The 17,931-nt window shown below is 43.6% G+C and overlaps 1 protein-coding gene across 1 annotated transcript in view; it reads left to right on the top strand.

Annotated features, from left to right (window-relative positions):
- Positions 1 to 3,956: 3,956 nt before the first annotated feature.
- Positions 3,957 to 17,931, top strand: part of LOC132405084 (collagen alpha-1(XXV) chain-like) — a 148,736-nt gene continuing 134,761 nt past the window's right edge. Inside the window, exons 1-3 of the mRNA XM_059989817.1 lie at positions 3,957 to 4,094; positions 8,990 to 9,016; positions 9,140 to 9,166. Coding sequence (XP_059845800.1) covers positions 3,957 to 4,094; positions 8,990 to 9,016; positions 9,140 to 9,166 — 192 coding nt within the window. The remainder of the gene's footprint in view (positions 4,095 to 8,989; positions 9,017 to 9,139; positions 9,167 to 17,931) is intronic.

Genomic DNA, 17,931 nt, shown 5'->3' with positions numbered 1-17,931 from the left:
GGAAGTGGGGGAGTGGGCAAGGTAAAGATGTGTTTGGTGGTAGGATCATTTTGCAGATGACAGAAGTTGTGGAGAATGATGTGCTGGATGCAGAGGCTCATGGCGTGGTAGGTAAGGACAAGAGGAACTCTATCACTGTTAAGGTGGCAGAAAAATGGGCTGAGCGCTGAGATGCGGGTGAGGGCAGCAACAGTGGTGGAGGAAGGGAAACCCCGTTCTTTGAAGAAGGAGGACATCTCTGACGGCCTGGAAAGGAAAGAACATTGTGGGAACAGATGAGGCAGAGACGAAGGAACTGAGAAAAGGAAATAGCATTCTTTTTCAGGAGATAGAGTAAGAAGAGGTATAGTCAAGGTAGCCATGGGAATCAGTAGGTTTATAAAAGATATTCTGAATTGTAGTTTACTCTGAGGTTACTACACTCCATAGTGACTTTATTAGGTAGGCTTTACTTATTAGACTTTATTTATGGCGAGAGGGCAGGTGTATGGGATTGAGCAGGATCCAGGATCTGCCATGTTGGAAAGGCAGAGCCAAATTTTGCTCCTATGTCTTATGGTCTTAAGGTCTTACACTTGAACATCCGCAGTTTAATGCTCATTAAAGCAAATATCTAATCAACCAATCAAGTAGCAACAACTCAATGCATAAAAGCCTGCAGACATGGTCAAGAGGTTCAGTTGTTGTTCAGACCAAACATCAGAATGGGGAACAAACGTGATCTAAGCGACTAACTGCGGAATGATTGCCGGTGCCAGATGGGGTGGCTTGAGTATCTCAGAAACTGCTGATCTCCTGGGATTTTCACACACAACAGTTTGTAGAGTTTACTGAGAATGGTGTGAGAAAACAAAGAACATCCAGTGAGCAGCAATTCTGTGGGCAAAAATGAGAGAGGTCACAGGAGAATGGCCTGATTAGTTGAAGCTGACAGGGAGCTGACAGTAACTCAAATAACCATGTGTTACAGCAGTAGTGTGCAGGAGAGTATCTCTGAATGCACAAGGTGTCAAACCTTGAAGTGGATGGGCTATAGCCACAGAGAACCACAAACATACACTCTGTGACAGTGTATTAGGTACAGGAGGTACCTATGATGTGGGCACAGAGTATATGTCTGAAAGTATTCTCTATGAATCCTCCTCTTTATTAAATTCCATATTTCAAGCATACTGGTACAATCATTTTGTAGAACACTAGAAATGGTCCTTCAGGGCATGAAGAGTTAAGGGGTTGCATTTTATAAGGTTATTATTATAATGTACCTTTAGAATTGTGGATGCCTTTCTCTAGAACTTCTCAGTTTTAGTTTGACTCCTCACCCTCACAATCAAGTGTTGTCCGCCTGCGTATTTAGCCTTATTTTGAAACCACATGTTACTTTGATACACATATGGAAAATCGCTCTTTAAACATGAATATTAGCACAAAGGCATAAAATAATTTGTCCAAAGAAATATGATCTCTAACAGATGCATTACTTTACACTGAGTAGTCACACTCCCCTCTTGTGTTGTCACACTCCCTGCCTATGACCCAGCAGCTTGTACTATGCTCTGGAACCAGACAGCTACTGGTAGTTTCTTACCAGATTGTTTCAATTACTGCCTTTTATGGGTCCGTGTCTCCTGCAGTGTTTCTTTTACTTTGCTGCTTAAAAAGTCCCAAAGGCATATGTTATACTGTTGACATAAATCACTAACTAAGAGGCTCTCCTCCAAACATATTTCCCAAATATTTTTTGATCCCTTGACTTAACTTCCGTCTTATTTGGATGTTTTAATCACCCAGGGTTGAAGGTGGCAAATCAATAGATGATTTGTTTAACTGGGGGACACATTAATCATATCCCAGTTTCTTAATTTTTTTTTAACTGTGTAGCTTTGGTATGCTTCTTGACCCAGTGTTGAGCTTTTAACACAGCATTCAATTCATCAACGGTATTGCCTTCTTCCAGCTCTGGAACATTTTCAAACCTCACGACACTCAGAGCCTACGTCACCCGTTCACTCCGGAAACTGGAAACAGGAGTGGGCCATTTATTCCTCAGAGCCTTGTATATGATTCAATGAGATCATGGCAGGTCTATGATTTTCCTCCACATGCCCATCTCATTGCTTTATCTCTTTAATACCTTTGGTCAACAAAAAATGTATCAGATTCCAGAAATAAATGAGTTGGCTTTATGAGGGAACATTGAGCAGAATGGGAACTCTACCCTCTGTGGTTTTGGGAGAGGTGATCTAATTAAAACATACAAGGTTCTGAAGTAGGATTGTTGCAGTGGAGTGTAATTTGATTTGGGTATTACTGGAAAAGTACAACTGCTTTGAGAAATAGTGAGCTAATAGGAACATGGTGTAGATTGCTGCTGGCAGGGTATCTAACACTGTCACCCAAATCTCAGGTTTGGTAGCCAACCTGAGATGAAACTTCAGAGGAATGATTCCAGACCCTCTGGAATCCTCCACCCATGAGAGCTGCGAAGAATAGTGAAGGCCAAGACAGGTAGATTTTGGACTCGTAAGGAATCAGCAGTTGTGAGATTGGGCAGGAAAATGGAATTGGAAACAAAAGTCAAATCAGCCAAGAACTTTAGAGTGGCAGAGTAGGCTTGGGAAACAGTAGCAGCCACGCCTGTTCCTAGTCCTTAAGTCCTTCAAGTTCAAGTTTATTGTCAAACTGTACACAAAACTAGACAACATTTGTCCACACCAAGGTGCACAACGCAATGCGTATAACTCACACACATAATTCATAAAGCAACAATAAACCACTAGTAAATTAATAAAAAAACAAGGTGAATTTACAAGTTTAAAAAGTAAACAGTATATTGCTACTGGTGCTTCATACGTGATGAGACCTGAGTGGCAAGGAGTTCAGTAGCCTTCCAACTGAGGGAAGGAGCTGCTTCCCTTCCTAACAGCTCTTGGCTTAATGCAGTGGTACCTCCTGCCTGATGGTAGGGGTCAAAGAGCTTGTTACATGGTTGGGTGGGATCACTGTCTATGTTAAGGGCCCTGCATACACTGTGCCCCTGATTAGTATCTCCAGTGGGTGGAAAGAGTCCCAGTGATCCTCACAGCAGAGCTTGTAATCCTTTGCAGGGAGTTGCAATCAGATGCCTTGCAGTTCCCTTACCAGACAGTGATGTAACTGGCCAAGGCACTCTTGACGGTGCTCCTGTAAAAATTGGAAAAAATGGTAGGGGGAGCCTCATTTGTCTCAATCGCCTCATGAAGTGGAGATGCTGCTGTGCTTTCTTGACCAGAGGGGTGGTGTTGGTGGACCAGATAAGATCATCTATTATGTCACTCCCAGAAACTTGATGCTCCTAACTCTCTCTACAGAGAAGCCATGTTTGTGCAGTGTGAAGTAGTCAGCCTGCACTTTCCTGAAGTCCACAGTCACCTCCTTGGTCTCAAGTTGAGCTTGCACCATTCTACCTCCTCTCTGTATCTCATCGTCATTGTTGATGAGGCCCACCACTGTTGTGTCATCAGCAAAAGACGATTTGGTTTGAACTAGATCAGCGACATGAACAGCAGGGAACTGAGAATGCAGCCCTGGGGAGCGCCAGAACTCAGTGTGATGGAGCTAGAGATGCTCCTGCCAACATGGACTGACTGTGACCTCTCTGTCAAGTCCAGGATCCAGGTACAGAGAGAGGTGTTAAGACCCGGTGAGGACAGTTTACCCACCAGCTTCTGAGGGATGATCAAATTGAACACTGAACTGAAATCAATAAACAACATCCTGGCGTCATTTTCCAGGTGGGTGCCATTTTCCAGGTGGGACAAGACAGGATGCAGTGTAGAGACTACAGTATCATCATTGGACCAATCTGAGTGATAAGCAAACTGGAAAAGATCCAATGTCGCAGGAAAATGGAATTTAATGTGATCAATAACCAACCATTCAAAACACTTCTTTATCGTTGAGGTCAGTGCCACTGGATGGTCTTCATTGAGGCAGGTTACTGTCACCCTCTTGAGTACCAGGATGATGGTGGACACCTGGAAGCAAAAGGGACAGTGGACTGTCTGTTAGAACTGCAGTTAACTGGGCTGTACAGTCCTTCAGCACCCGACCAGGTACGTCATCAGGCCCTGCAGCTTCAAGTAGTTTGACCCTGGCTAGGTCTCCTTCACGTCAGCTGCAGCCAGACAGAGTGACTGCTTCTCAGGTGGAAAGGGCGTCCTTCTCACCGGCACCTCGCTCCTTGCATCAATCTGAGCGTAAAAGACATTCAGCCTGTGAGGAAGTGAAGCCTCGCTGCTGTTGTTGATGTACAGGGTGGACGTACTCCATTGTGGTCCAAATGCCCTACCACATGTAGCTTGTGTCTCTGGTGTCACAGAGACAGCCAACAGGCTTCAAGAAGCCAAAAGGATCACTCTTTTCAGGGTAATACCATTCTTCAGTGCCTGGCAGGTCAGTCTGATTTCCTTAATGCCAACCAGAATCTCCTTTGACCATGCTACACCCCCTTCCCTTTAAGAAGCCAATATTGGCTTTAAGTAATGCAGGTTAGCTTTAAGTGACTAATAAAGATGCCCCCTTCTACCGCCAACCCCTCCCCTCAAGAGGGATGCAGCCAGTGAATGTTAGCACTGACCACGTGCAACAAGCATAGAACTGTAAATTGAAATGCCTCCTGAATTGAGAACTGCCACAGGAGTTTAATTGCTCATCGAGCTCCACACATCTGCCTGCCGGAGCTCGCCATCTGAGAGTGACAGAGTTATATTACAAATTCCTCCTGATTGACTCCTGGTCAGTCAGACTCACCAACCGTCACACAATCACACAGGGCAGACCCTATCATGTCTCTGTGAATTCTCTGTCTGAAAGAGATGCCACTTTATCTCTCCCACCTGCCCTTTCCCCACAGCGTGCAAGTGTTTCCTTTATGAGATTTGATGCTATGTTTCAGTCAGCTCCCACCATCCATTCGGGCAGAGTACTGCGGCTTCTGTATTTTGTTTCTGGGATAAAGCTTTGCTGCACCATCCTGATGAGGGGTCTCAGCCCAAAGTGGTGACTGCTCATTTCCCTCCACAGATGCTGCCTGACCTGCTGAGTTTCTTCAGCATTTCCTGTGAGTTGCTCTGGATTTCCAGCATCTGCAGTCTCTCTTTTGTCTCCTTCTTGCACCATCTGCTTTGGGACCATTCTGTGCGATGAAGGAAAGGATTACTGTGAAATATACAATAAACAGATGTATTTTACTCGGTTACTAGTTATGTATGTTTGGATTCTGGGCTCTGTGGTTATAAAGTTGGCTGTAGGTGTAACACCAAGTGTTCCTTCCACTGAGAAACTCAGATGGCCAGATTTCTTGCAGAGCCACAGAAGTCAGATCTGAATTCACGGCAATTCATGGTGGATGAAGTCCCCAAGGGTGAGTTCTTTGTGGTGGTCACTCTGCTCACTGTCTTCAGACAAAACTGCCCCCCCCATCTTGCGAATGGAAACATAACTATCACTAACAAATCAAAATGTCTTCATTCTCTTGGATGCCGGATGTCCTGGGATATATTATGTGTGCTACAGTGTGATGTAAGTGACTCATTGGTTTATGAGGTGTCCAAGAAATAAGAGGGAGAAAAGGCTGTTCTTATTACTCTTTCTCTCCTGGACAGAGTTTTGTAAGATTCATGATACATGTTTAAAGTTCAGACTCATTGCCTGTGCTCTTTCCTTCTCACACGGTACAAGACAGAAAGGGCTCAACCTTCTCAATTTAACACTTGCAAACTAGCATCCATTCACCTTCTGTATCTCTCCCAGTGTATCTCACGCTTTCTGATTAATATGTGTTTCAAAATTTTAAATGCAGGGACATAAGAAACAAGCAGAAGTGATTTTTGTTTCTCATGTCTGCTCAGCCATTCCACTGGAACACAGCTGGCACCTCAAAAACAATTTTGTTGCACCCCATGTCTCTTGATTCCCTTCACATCCAAAAATCTATTGATGCCTATCTTGAATATACTTTTTTACTAATGGTCTGCTACCCCCAATGGGGATTGAACTCCAACATCACCTGGGTGAGTAATTTTTTTCTCATCTCTGTCCTGAATGGCTGACCTCTTATTAAGACACCTAGGAAAGAAAAAGAAATCATCCCTTCACCTGTTCTGTCAAAACTCCTAAGAAAAGTTGCACTTTATCCTTCTATTTGAGCGCCATCTGATGTCCTTTTCCCCTTCTTCAGCTCCTGATTCTAACTCCAGTGGACAAGTCCTTGTAAAGTTGGTATAAATTGATATGTAGAACTGCACTTTTTAATTGGACCCCGCCTTTGAAAGGCAGTGCTGTAATTTCCAAACCCCGACCCCCAACACAGAGCTCCAGATTTTGAATGGGATTGTGACAAAGTTTCTCTTGTGAATGAATGCTTGTGTTCTCATAACTGGTCTGTGAAATCGAAGCCACTGCTGTAAATCCTGAATTACTGGAGGCAAGTAAAGGTAATTGAATGTGAAACCTATAATCATTGAAGAGATTTGCAGGTCGATTTAAGCAAATGCTTGCCTCAGCTTCCTTTGAATGCCACAGTGTCACTCAGTGTCACTTTGCTTGCTTTTATAAGTATGCCTGTTTTAAATTACAATCAATAGAAAAGTATTTTATTCACTGTAAGGCAATTCTTGTTGAAAGTATTATATCTCAGGCAAAAGTTGAAAATTCGTGTTTGCATTTGAAAAGAAATTATAAAAGAACTTCCCCCTTTCCTGGAATTTTATGATCACCAGAAGCTGGAATTCCGCCTCTTGTAGCTTTTCAAGTTGATTGCATGTTGTCGGATTCCTGCATTGATTGTGAAGTAATGTGTCCCATATGAGTCTTCCCTTGTTTGATCACAGAAATGGTGCCAGCAGCAAGCCCAGCTCTTTGTACCACACATTTCTTACATTGGCTCAGAGGCTGTAGCTATTAAACCTGTCACAATTAATGTGCAGAGCCTAGCAAAGCAAACATGAATTCAAAGCTTATGCATCTGCCAGGTGGTGATATGATGCACCGATGCAAGGTCAAGATTCAGGAAGATGACAATGACATTGCATTTTTCCTTTTCCACATGGAAAACCAACACTTGAAAATATTGCTGGATCATCTTTGGAAAGGTTTCAGATAAATTAGAGTACTAGATTTAGAGTACCAGAATTTGGAATTTGTCCAGATTCTTTATGACTGTGCAACCTCAGTGCTGGAGAATATTTGGGTAATATTTCAATATCTGCGGAAGTAATGGAGAATAGGGTTGTTACCTACAGTCAGCGGATATTTACATTTTGCTTCCAGCTGATGGGTAATGCTGTACCAGCTGGCACCCAGTGGAGCATTTTGCCAGAAAAGTACTTATCGGATGGATCGATCAATTAAAAATTATAGAAATAAGCTTTCAATCTGCTGACTGTATACTTCTCCCTTAAGAAATAGAAAATGAAATGTGTAAATTTAATGAACACTGTTTTATGACTCTGTAACTTATTCTGCACCCTTCTATCTGAGAAAAGTTTCAGGTTCACCTGCATCTTCACACAGATCTGCCAGAGGACCGTTTCAGAATCTAAATCCCAATTTAAAAACTTCCGCAGGAAGAAAGGCAGGGCACACACAGTGCAGGCAGACCCTAGGTTCCAGGGTATTAAAACATCAGATGGACAGTCCCAAGACCAGGCCAGGCCTAAGGTTTCATTCTCCTCTCAAGCCAGAAGGAAATCCAACCCACTTTTCAGAATCACACTGCAGTTTACTGCAAACTGTCCTGACGAGGAATCCAGCTTAGATTTCTGATGAAAGGTTTCTTCGTGTTCGCTCACTCCATAATATTGTCAGCTCAAGAGCCCTAACTGGACCAACTCTGTAAAAAAAAATAAATGGGTAAAATCTGGCTGCAGCCGGGATGTTTGTATTTAATTCTGCTTGATCAATGCATTATTGATATGAAAAATGCCCCGTGCAGCAAACTGCTGAAATAACACATGTATGCACAAAGTGAATGTCAGAAATAAAAGTAATCATGTTTGCTGAGGTTAGCAAAACACAGTCATCCCTTTGTCTTTCCCCTGCCAGCTAATTTGCTGTTATTAATCACATGTGTCTGTACCATGATGTTATTTTTTATATTGAGGTCTGGTTTAAAGATTTTGCAACATTTTAGGGTCAAATTTAAAAGGCAGTTATGAGCATATTATATACATAACACACTGAGAATAATTTTGATTCTACCTTTAAAAGATTTCAGTGTTTCATTTCACATTTTGGCATAGTTATAATAATTTTCCTCATATTGTTAGAGTTCTCTGTATCAGTGGAGGAATTCCAAACCTTCAAAAGATCAATCATGCCACATGTCTGAAGATTACACCATAATTAAACACATGCACAGAACAAGAGGAAGATGATCCCTTTTACTGACGGAGATTTATTAGACATTTGTTTTCAAGACCACACAAGCCACTTCATCTGCAGTAGAATCCATCTGCCCATAAAATCTCATCTTTTTCAGCTTAGAATTTATGAAACTTATATCCTGTCACATTATGAAAAGGAGGTAGCCAGAATGGTGTAGGAATAAAAGGAAAAAGGTACAGGAATTGCACAGTTGGCTAATTCACATTGGAAATTGATAAGATTAGTCAATATTCTGGGCCTAGCCCTTCACTACTCAAGAGTTACACCAATTAGAGCTCCATATACATTAACCTTGGGAGTGGTGCCTCTGTGAGGAGAGGAATGCTGATAATTTTAGTCTCTGGACCATGTCCATGAGCTGGCTATCCTCCTGACACAGACAGATGCTTAGTTTGGTTATCTTTAACTGGAGAATCATAGGGCTGGGAGTGATTCACCAATTTTTTAATTCAAAGGGAAATAAAGTATTTCTTTTCTTTAAAGCAAATTAATAAACTGGTTGCAAATTTCAAGAGTACAATTTTGGGTGGAGAAATAATGACGTCAAATTGTTCTTTTGCAGGGTCCACCTGGTCCTAAAGGTGACAAGGTTTGTGAATACAATTTTGCATAAGTATATTTCTCTTTCCATAAAATATCCTACTTGAAGCAAAATTCTTAATTTCTCATTGCTTTTGCAAAGATAATAATTAGTTGTGCTTGTGTGTTTCAGGGTGATCAAGGAGACCAGGGGCCAAGGGTAAGTTTTCCAAGGTGCATGGCATGTAGTCTTGAGTGCAGTTGTTAGAAAGGCGATTTCCTTTAAATTGCACATTTCTTAGTTTCTTGTCAGTTTCATTGGTCAAAAGACAATCCTAGTATATTACAGCAAATTTTAGAGTGGTTAGATTCCAAGTCTAGTAGGACAGAGGCATAGGGCTGGTTTTGCTGAGGGGTAGAAGTCTTTGTGAATACTATAAAACAGGATCTTTTCTTATGCATTTTGCAGCCACTGAGTCAGAATCAGGTTTATTGTCACTGGCATTAGTCATGAAATTTAGCTTATGGCTGTAATATAGATAGCTGGATGGATCGATAGATTGATAGATAGAGAGCTAGATAGATAGTTTGATAGCTAGCTAGATAGATAAAATGATTGATTTATAGCTAGATAGATAGGTTGATAAATTGCTAGATAGATAGATTGACTGATAGATATCTAGATAGATTGATTGATAGATTGATTGATCGATAGCTAGAGTGATAGATAGCTGGCTAGCTAGATTGATTGATAGATAGATAGATAGATAGATAGATAGATAGATAGATAGATAGATAGATAGATAGATAGATAGATAGATAGATAGATAGATAGATAGATAGATAGATAGATAGATAGATAGATAGTACAAAAAGAGCAACAGTGAGATAGTGTTCCTGGACCATTCAGAATTCTGATGGCTGAGGGGAAGAAGCTATTCTTTCAATGTTGAGTGTGTACCTTCTGGCTTCTGTACCCTCTCCCCAATGTCAGTAATAGGAAGAGGGTATGCCCTGGATGGCCCTGAGCGGTGGACGCCTCTTCTTGAGGTGCCGCCTTTTTAAGTCGTCCTCAATGGTGGGAGGCTTGTGCCGGAACGTAATCTATTGACATGTTAGTGAATAGAAGTAAGTGTTCTCCAGCAATGCATGGTGGTACTGATGCATGGGTACTTGAATGCTGAGAGTGTTTTGGAAAGTATCGGCATTCCTCAAATTACAAATGAGATATGTCCCTGGAAAACATTCAGTAACGGAAATGTCACAGATTGAGAAGGCTGGAGAAAACACCTTATGAAAAGTAGATTGGAAACCTGAGATTTGTACTGAAAGAATCAACAGAGTCACGGCACAAATTGTAACTAGAACTTTCACCACTTGGGGAATGCCTGTACAGTAATATTTAAAGTGTTAAATTTCATTCCTGGAATGTTTCAGCAAGTGGGAATGCATTGCCCTAGAAATTCAGCCATGAGTCTGAAAGCTGCTTTATTTTCAGAGTGGAATATGACCACTTCCACATCAAATTGTGTTATTACCAAAACAGATCCAGGCAACTCCCTTATTTTTCATATGACGTGGAAGGAGGCTGTTTGGCCCACTGAGTCCATGCCTAGTCACAGAGGATTCCCTGTTGTCCCATCTCCCCATTTATTTCCCTTTAAACTGCTCTCTCTCACAGCTATATTAGTGTCAGTTACTCTGCCATGCCTTTGGGTTGTGGGAAAAGCCCTCAACCAGAGGAGGGGTAAGTGCACACTCTCCTGCCCCCTGTACTCCAGGCCGTGATTGACCACGAGCAGTGCAGCAGTGTCACTAGTGACTGTGCCAAGGTCGTGAATCTGGGAGAGTTGCTATCGTTCCCCTGGCAACCGGAAAATCGGTCATTTTTATTCGATGATCACCCATCATCGGGCACTCCTGCAACAAGGAGTCTTTTACAGTATGACTGCCCCTGAAGCGGCAGTATAAAGGATAGAGCTTGTTTCACATCTATTCCTACATTGCCTTACCTCCTCACTCTCTATAACACAAGTGTTTCCAGGTGGCCACTCCCCGGCAACCATCCCCAACCATTCTGGCACTCCCCAGTGCATTCCTAACAAGTGGGACGGAGTACGTTAAAATTCCTTCTCCTGATTCCTTTAGAGCTTAGGGGAAACCATCTTCCAGAGGGGACTGTCTGAACACACAGAGCATGCAAGGGAGGTGGAGAGCCTCCTCCATTAATCTCCACGTGTGTCTGATTATATCAGTGTTAGAGAAGTGGGATGTGTGTGTCTGATTACAACTGTGTTAGAGAAGGTTTTCAGTTCTTCTGAGATATCAACTCACTTAAATTAAGAACTTCTGTGTGTTACCAGATCCGTTAACCACCGTGACAAATGCTCTGCTTTTATGTGTCCTCCAACACTTTGTAGTATGATTTCAAGAAAGGCAGCTGATCCTTTTTTTCACAGTGGCAGAGTGTAACCCCTATTTTTTGCACTCAAAGCTTACCACGTTGTGTGTTTTCCTATAGGGAATGGGCCAGCTAAAACAAATATTACTGTTGTTGCTTTTCTTAAAATTTGGTGTTAGCCAATCTCGTCTTCCTCTTACTTATCTGGTGCTTGAATCATTAAATTCACTTCTTGTAGTTAACCCCCACCTTCAATTTGTGACGTTAAACTGCCATCACTGAAAAGTCAACATTAATGAAGTGATGACGTGACTCTCAGATTGGAGGAACAACACCTCATATCCCATTTAGGTAGCCTCCAACCTGACAGCGTGAACATCAATTTCTCCAACTTCTGCTGAAGTCTCAAAAGCTGAATAGACTTTGCAAAGAGTGGTCTGTTACTTGCCGGTGGTTATTCAAAGATTGTTAAGTTCAGGAAAGCATTCTGATAATGGGAAGGTCATTGTAGATGGAGACTTCAGCTTCAGGCTGAATGAAAGTTCACAGTCTGGCACAGGGGCAATTGTCAGCTTGTGGCCATTACTGACAGTGATTTGCACAGCCAGTGCACCAACACGATGGAAATTCTGTTCATCTACTCATGACGCAAAATGCTTTGCTCAGAAATGCATGATGCTTGCTGTCCTGGAGCAGCCTGCAAACACGGTTTCCATTTTTTTGAGCAAGTCATCATTAGTGTGACTGTGGAGAGATGACCTGCTCATCTGCAATGAATGAATTTTTCATAAAAAGAAAGAAATATAGTTGTTGCCTTTAACATTGTCACAATCTGCTTTCCAATCAAAGAAGCATCTTTGAAATGCAGCAATCTGGCAAAAAAAAACATATTGAAGAAATAATGAGCAATTGAAATAGGTCATTGTTTTAGAATGAGTGATAAATGTTCAGTACATGTGAAGAACCCCTTCTGTGCCTCATCACTGCCCTGGAACATCACACCAAACAAGAAGTACAAGCTTCCTCAAATAATATTCTTCTTCAAAGAACGAGGTTTGTCTTCCTCTACCATTCTCACCCATATCTCCTACATTCCCCGAATATTCGCATCCATCACCTCTTCCAACCACCACAACAGGGACAGAGCTACCACCCCATGAGCCTCCAGACCCAGGACATCAATCTCCTCCACATCTTCCATCTTCAATGGGTCGACTTTGTCAAACACCTTGGCTCCACCTGCAGCAGGGACAATTTCCCGTGACTAACCATGTTAATTCCACTCCCCATTCCAGTTTCAGCATGTTGGTCCATTGTCTCCCCTGCTGCCACAATGAGGCCACTCTCAGATTGGAGAAGCAGCATTTCATGTTCCAACCTGCTGGCATGAACATCTGTTTCTCCGACTTCTGTTAATTTCTCCCCCTCCCCCTTCTCTCCCTTTCCATTCCCCATTCTGGCTCCCCTCATACCTCCTACTGTTCTCTTCACCTGCCAATCACCACCCTTCCCCTGTTCCCATGGGTCACCGTACCCTCCTATCAGATTCCTTCATCTTAAGCCCTGTAACTTTTCCACCAATCGCCTCCATGCTTCTGCTTTCATCCTCTCTCCCCCACCTGACTTTACCTATCACCTTCCAGCTTGAACTTCTTCCCCACCCCCACCTTCTTATTCTGGTGTCTTCCCTACCTTTCTAGTCCTGATGAAGGCCTTTGGCCCAAAGTGTAGACTCTTTATCCTGCTCCATGGATGCTCCCTGACCTGCCGAGTTCCTCCAGCATCTCCTGGGTGCTACAGAACACACTGCTGGCTTTCAGTTTGAACCCATGACTCTAAACGTTTCAGAGGCTCTCCCTAACCACCATGGAGGGAATGAGAAGTTTACATTCTGAGAAACCTAGCACACTTTCCCCACTTGCCGACAAAAGCAATTCCCCACTCCCCAAGGGCTTCGGCATTTATCCTTCCTGACACCAGCTTGAATTGTCGACCAGACAGACCCAGAAATAAAAATTCAACCTCAGTCAGTCTGTCAGATCAAAACCAGAACGACTCAGGATTTCTGACTCTGGCTTCCGAAGAGAAGAAGGATTATACCTGGCGATGCATAATATACAGAAGGGAATGGTTTCCTATTAATAACACTTTTGTAAGAATTGCAAAGGAGCTTCCTTGAGGAAAACTGCCTGTTGCTCATGTCGAAGCTCAAGGAAAGTACAAAGCCATCTACAGGCTTCATTTCCTTAGGCTGTTGAGTGATAAAGTGACCAGCCTTCCTGTGCACTAAATCCATCTGTGTTATTTCTGTGGCTCCAGACAGAAAAAATGATTTGATGACCTATTTTACCATATTTACATGCCGTCGGTGCTTTTGTGACTTCTGATCGTCTTTCGGGTGAGACCTGTAACATTATGGCTGAGTTCGCATAATGTTCAAAATTTATTTTTAAAAGCAACCTACATTTCTATCAATGAAGCTGCTAATGTTTCTCGTGCAGGCTTCCCCCGGAATATAAGGAATTGCATTTTTAACGGCACTGTTCGGAAGCCGGATCTCATCAATAGATTAGCAATATTTAGTAGGGGACGTGGATGCCTGATTTGATTGTGGTATTGGGTTATGGTGTCATGTATACCAAGATAGAGTGAAAAACTTCTTGTTTGCATGCCATGCAGAAGTAGTTTGAGGCAATTTTTAAAAATGCAGAATATCGTGTAACTGCTACACAGAAAGTGCAGTTCAGTTAAACCAATAAAGTGCAGGAGCCATGAAAGAGTAGACTGGGAATCAGGACTTCATCTTTAGCGTGGGTGAGGTCTGTTTGAAAGCCAGGTAATAGTGAGATAGAAGCTGTACTCATGAGGGTTCCAGCCCACTATAGTGGTGCCATTTGCTCATCTTGATCAGAAAGCGTACTGTACGAAGTTGCTATAAAGCACACAATGAAAATATTCATCTGAACTCTGAAAAATCAGTGGCTTGATTCTTTTTCTGTGGATGCTATCCAGCCCACTGCCCATTTCCAGCATTTCCTGGTCTTATTTCAGACTTCCAGCAATCTGGTATTTCACCTTCAGTTTTTTGCTTAGCTCTTGTAGTGAGCCTGTATTTTGAGTATAACTAACACTCACATGGAAAGTTACTGTTGTATTATAGTCAAAACTTTCCTTTTTTGCTTGCCATATAGACCATGGCATGTTCTTCCACGTGATCCATTGGGATTATGGGCCAGACAGACAGCATAGGTAGGTAGAGCTGCTGACCCAGTTCCAGAGCCCCAGGTTCAATCCTGACCTTGGGCATTGTTTGTGTGAACATTCCACATTCACCCTGTAACCCATGACAGTTTCATCCAAGGGATTTGCTTTCCTTCCACACTCTGAAGATATATAGGCCAGTACATTGGTTGACTGATGTAATTTGCCCCTAGTGTGTAGGTGTGCCATAGAATCTGTCAGGATATGGGAAATTGAGGAGAACAAAATAGATTGTACTTGTAGATGAGTGCAGAGCTGGCTGGCCCAGAGATTTTGCTTGCTTCTATGCTGGATGACTCTTAAACCCTTATGGCTCAACAATCTACTAAAACTTGCAGTAGTCATTTTAGGAGCAGAATTACAGCAGAGACTCTCTGACCTACTTTTTCCTTCAAGTACTACCCGAAAACTGCCCATTCTTTACTAAACAAAGACAGGTCAAATCCATAGGATGATGAGACTGGTACAATGCTGAGGCAGGGGCTCAGTGTAAAGCAGATAAACAGAGGAAAAATATTCGATAACAAAATGTGTTTCTCATGAGTCTTCTTCTTAGCCACCAGCGATGAGTTCAGAATTTCATGCTCAGGCCAATAATTCTCAATGTACTTTTAGTTCAGCTATAATCAGATGAACGAGTAGCAATCAATACACAGTTTCTAGAGACAGGAGAAGTAAAAATGGATATGATGTTACTGTATATTCATAGCTAAAATAGCTACTAATTCACAATTAATTGACCTAGTGAGCTGGCATTTATTACTTCTGGATATTTGCTAGCTTCAATTTTTAAGTCAGGATTGGTCTTCGTGCTTTCTCATCTTCCTACGCTTCCTGATTATCATAGCAATATCCAGACTGGTGATGGGCACAGTTGATGTCAGGCCGGCACCTCCCAATCTCCACCCAATTAACGTGAGTTACCTGGCTCTCATTTCCAGCTCATCACCTGCAATTTATTTAAACCTGACACTAATCCATAGTCCTTGTTCACCCATTGACCCAGACAGCCTCAACTGATTGCTCCCAGTCCTCAGTCACCTTGTGGTCTGTGCTGTTTAGTATCTGTTCTCTCTCATCTTGTGGCCCCTCGTGGTTTGTTATCTTTGCAGTCTATTAAAATTATCATTCATCGCTGAATTGTCTCTGCCTCTCTGCATTCGGGTCAAAGTCTCCCCTACGTTCCTTGATGGGGTGGTGATAGACCAGCAGAATTTTCTCACCTAAAGGAAGTTGTCCGTGACACAAGTACACGATCGACAACCACAGGAAACTACTGACCATCTGTTCACCACTCTCTTCCAACTCTCCATCCCAGTACAGAAACCCCACGCCAGTCATCCTCCTCCCTCTGAGCCCCGGATTCTGGCACAGGGGCACTTTGACAGACCCCCAACTTCCTGTCCCAGTGCGTCTGACGCTTCGAGATGCAGCCACTTCTGTACTCTGCAGACCGAGCCGAGATTGCCTTCATCATCCCTCTCTTGATTGGGCAAACTCTGACCCAGCTCGCCATGAACTGAGGCAATGAAACCACCATTTGTAATAAATAAGAGGGTTTCACCACTGAGATGTGCTGGGTTGTTGACCATTCAAGAGGTGGAAGGGAGATAGCAGACTGGATACTTCACCACACTCAATGCTGGATTACACCAGAGAATTCAGGACCCTTGTGGCACGCTGGAACACTGGCCCATTATCATCACAGCCTTTCGGAGCACTTGAAAGATGAGCTGTCTACCTGGGAGATGCCCACCCACCTTAAACGTCCCATCACTCTGGCCCTCCGTGTTGACAAGCATGTTATGGAACAACCTTCCTCATCACCAGCCAGAACCTCAGTTCTGTCCCCAGAACTATTCCAGGCTGCAGGACCCTCTTCAGCAATGGCTCCAGAGCCCATGCGGTGAGGGACAGTAGCCTTCACCCCTCACAGTGAGAGCGTCAATGGAAAAACACCTTGTGGAGCAGCAGGCCGTCCATTAATGAAATGCCCACCGTGTCAGGGAAACAGGACCACCAGGGAGACATAAGGAGCCCAACCCCTTGTTCCAGCACCATTGACCAACTCTCCCTCTCTCTGCCCCCACACCCCAACAGATCTTCGGCGCATCAGGTAAATTTCTGGACCGGACTCAGTGAGTGCAGCTTGGACACCCCAACAAGCCTGTCACTCACCCCTGCTGCATCACGGCCATCGACGTATGTCCCTTGGGCTCTGAGATGATCCGAGAGCTCACTAGACCTGTGCACTTGAGTATCAGAGACCACCGTATGTCCATCCATTACTGACTCACCCATCACTACTGTCACCTTGGGTGACCCCTGGTTCTCCAGTCACGACCCTCCCTTTGCCCGGTCATCTGCTTCACTGCTGAGCTGGGGACTCACCTGTCTGCAACCTCAGTGGACTTCACCCAATAAATCAGTGGAGACAGAGTAAGCCCCCGACCTCACAAAGCCTCCACAGGAATACCATGGATTAGCCATCACCTTTAGTAACAAGGAAGCCAGCACCTTGCTTCCTCACAAACCACATGACTGCATGATCGACCTCCTCTTTCTCCCCTCCTGAGGCTCCAGCCACGAATGACAACATCACTGAAACACTTTGTCAAAAAGTGCGATGGTCTGTCAACTACCATGGACTCATAAATTCCCTACCCAAGAACCTCTACCCTGTCCCCTTAATGGATAGTGCATTCAGAGCACCCCATAGGGTCCAGATCTTCACCAAACTGGATCTACAGAGTGTTTACAATCTGATCTTCAGCTGCCAGGGGGATGCGTGGAAAATGTCATTCATTACACCGACTGACCACCGTGAATACTTTGTGATACCAATTGCACCTTTCAACAGTCCAGCCATTTTCCAAGCCTTTGTAAATGAAACCCTCTGAGGTGCTACACAGCTATGTGTTCATCTACCTCACCTTCTCAAGGACCCCCGAGACCACGTCTGTCACGTCCTCTGGGTCCTTCAGTGTCTCCTTGAAAACCAACTATACTGCAATGCCAGTTCCACACCCTAGTCACTTCCTTCCTGGGTTACATACTTTCTCCCCAAGGCATAACCATGGACCCAGAGAAAGTGAGTACCATCATTGAACAGCCCCAACTGCACTCCCTCAGACAGCTACAGCGCATCCTGGGCTTCCCCTACTTCACCCAAAACGACAGCCAAATTGCCTCTCCCCTCACCTCCCTCACGGTTAACTGCCACAGACCACACTTCCATTCTCCGCCATCTGAAGCCCTCCGGATTTTTCCTGGTAGAGGTGGATGCATCTGACGTGGGCACTGAAGTCATTCTCTCCCAGTGA

This window comes from Hypanus sabinus, chromosome 14 (genome assembly GCF_030144855.1).
Source record: "Hypanus sabinus isolate sHypSab1 chromosome 14, sHypSab1.hap1, whole genome shotgun sequence".
Classification (NCBI taxonomy): Eukaryota; Metazoa; Chordata; class Chondrichthyes; order Myliobatiformes; family Dasyatidae; genus Hypanus; species Hypanus sabinus.
Note: the sequence above shows the minus strand (reverse complement) of the source record. Positions and strands in the feature narration are given on the sequence as shown.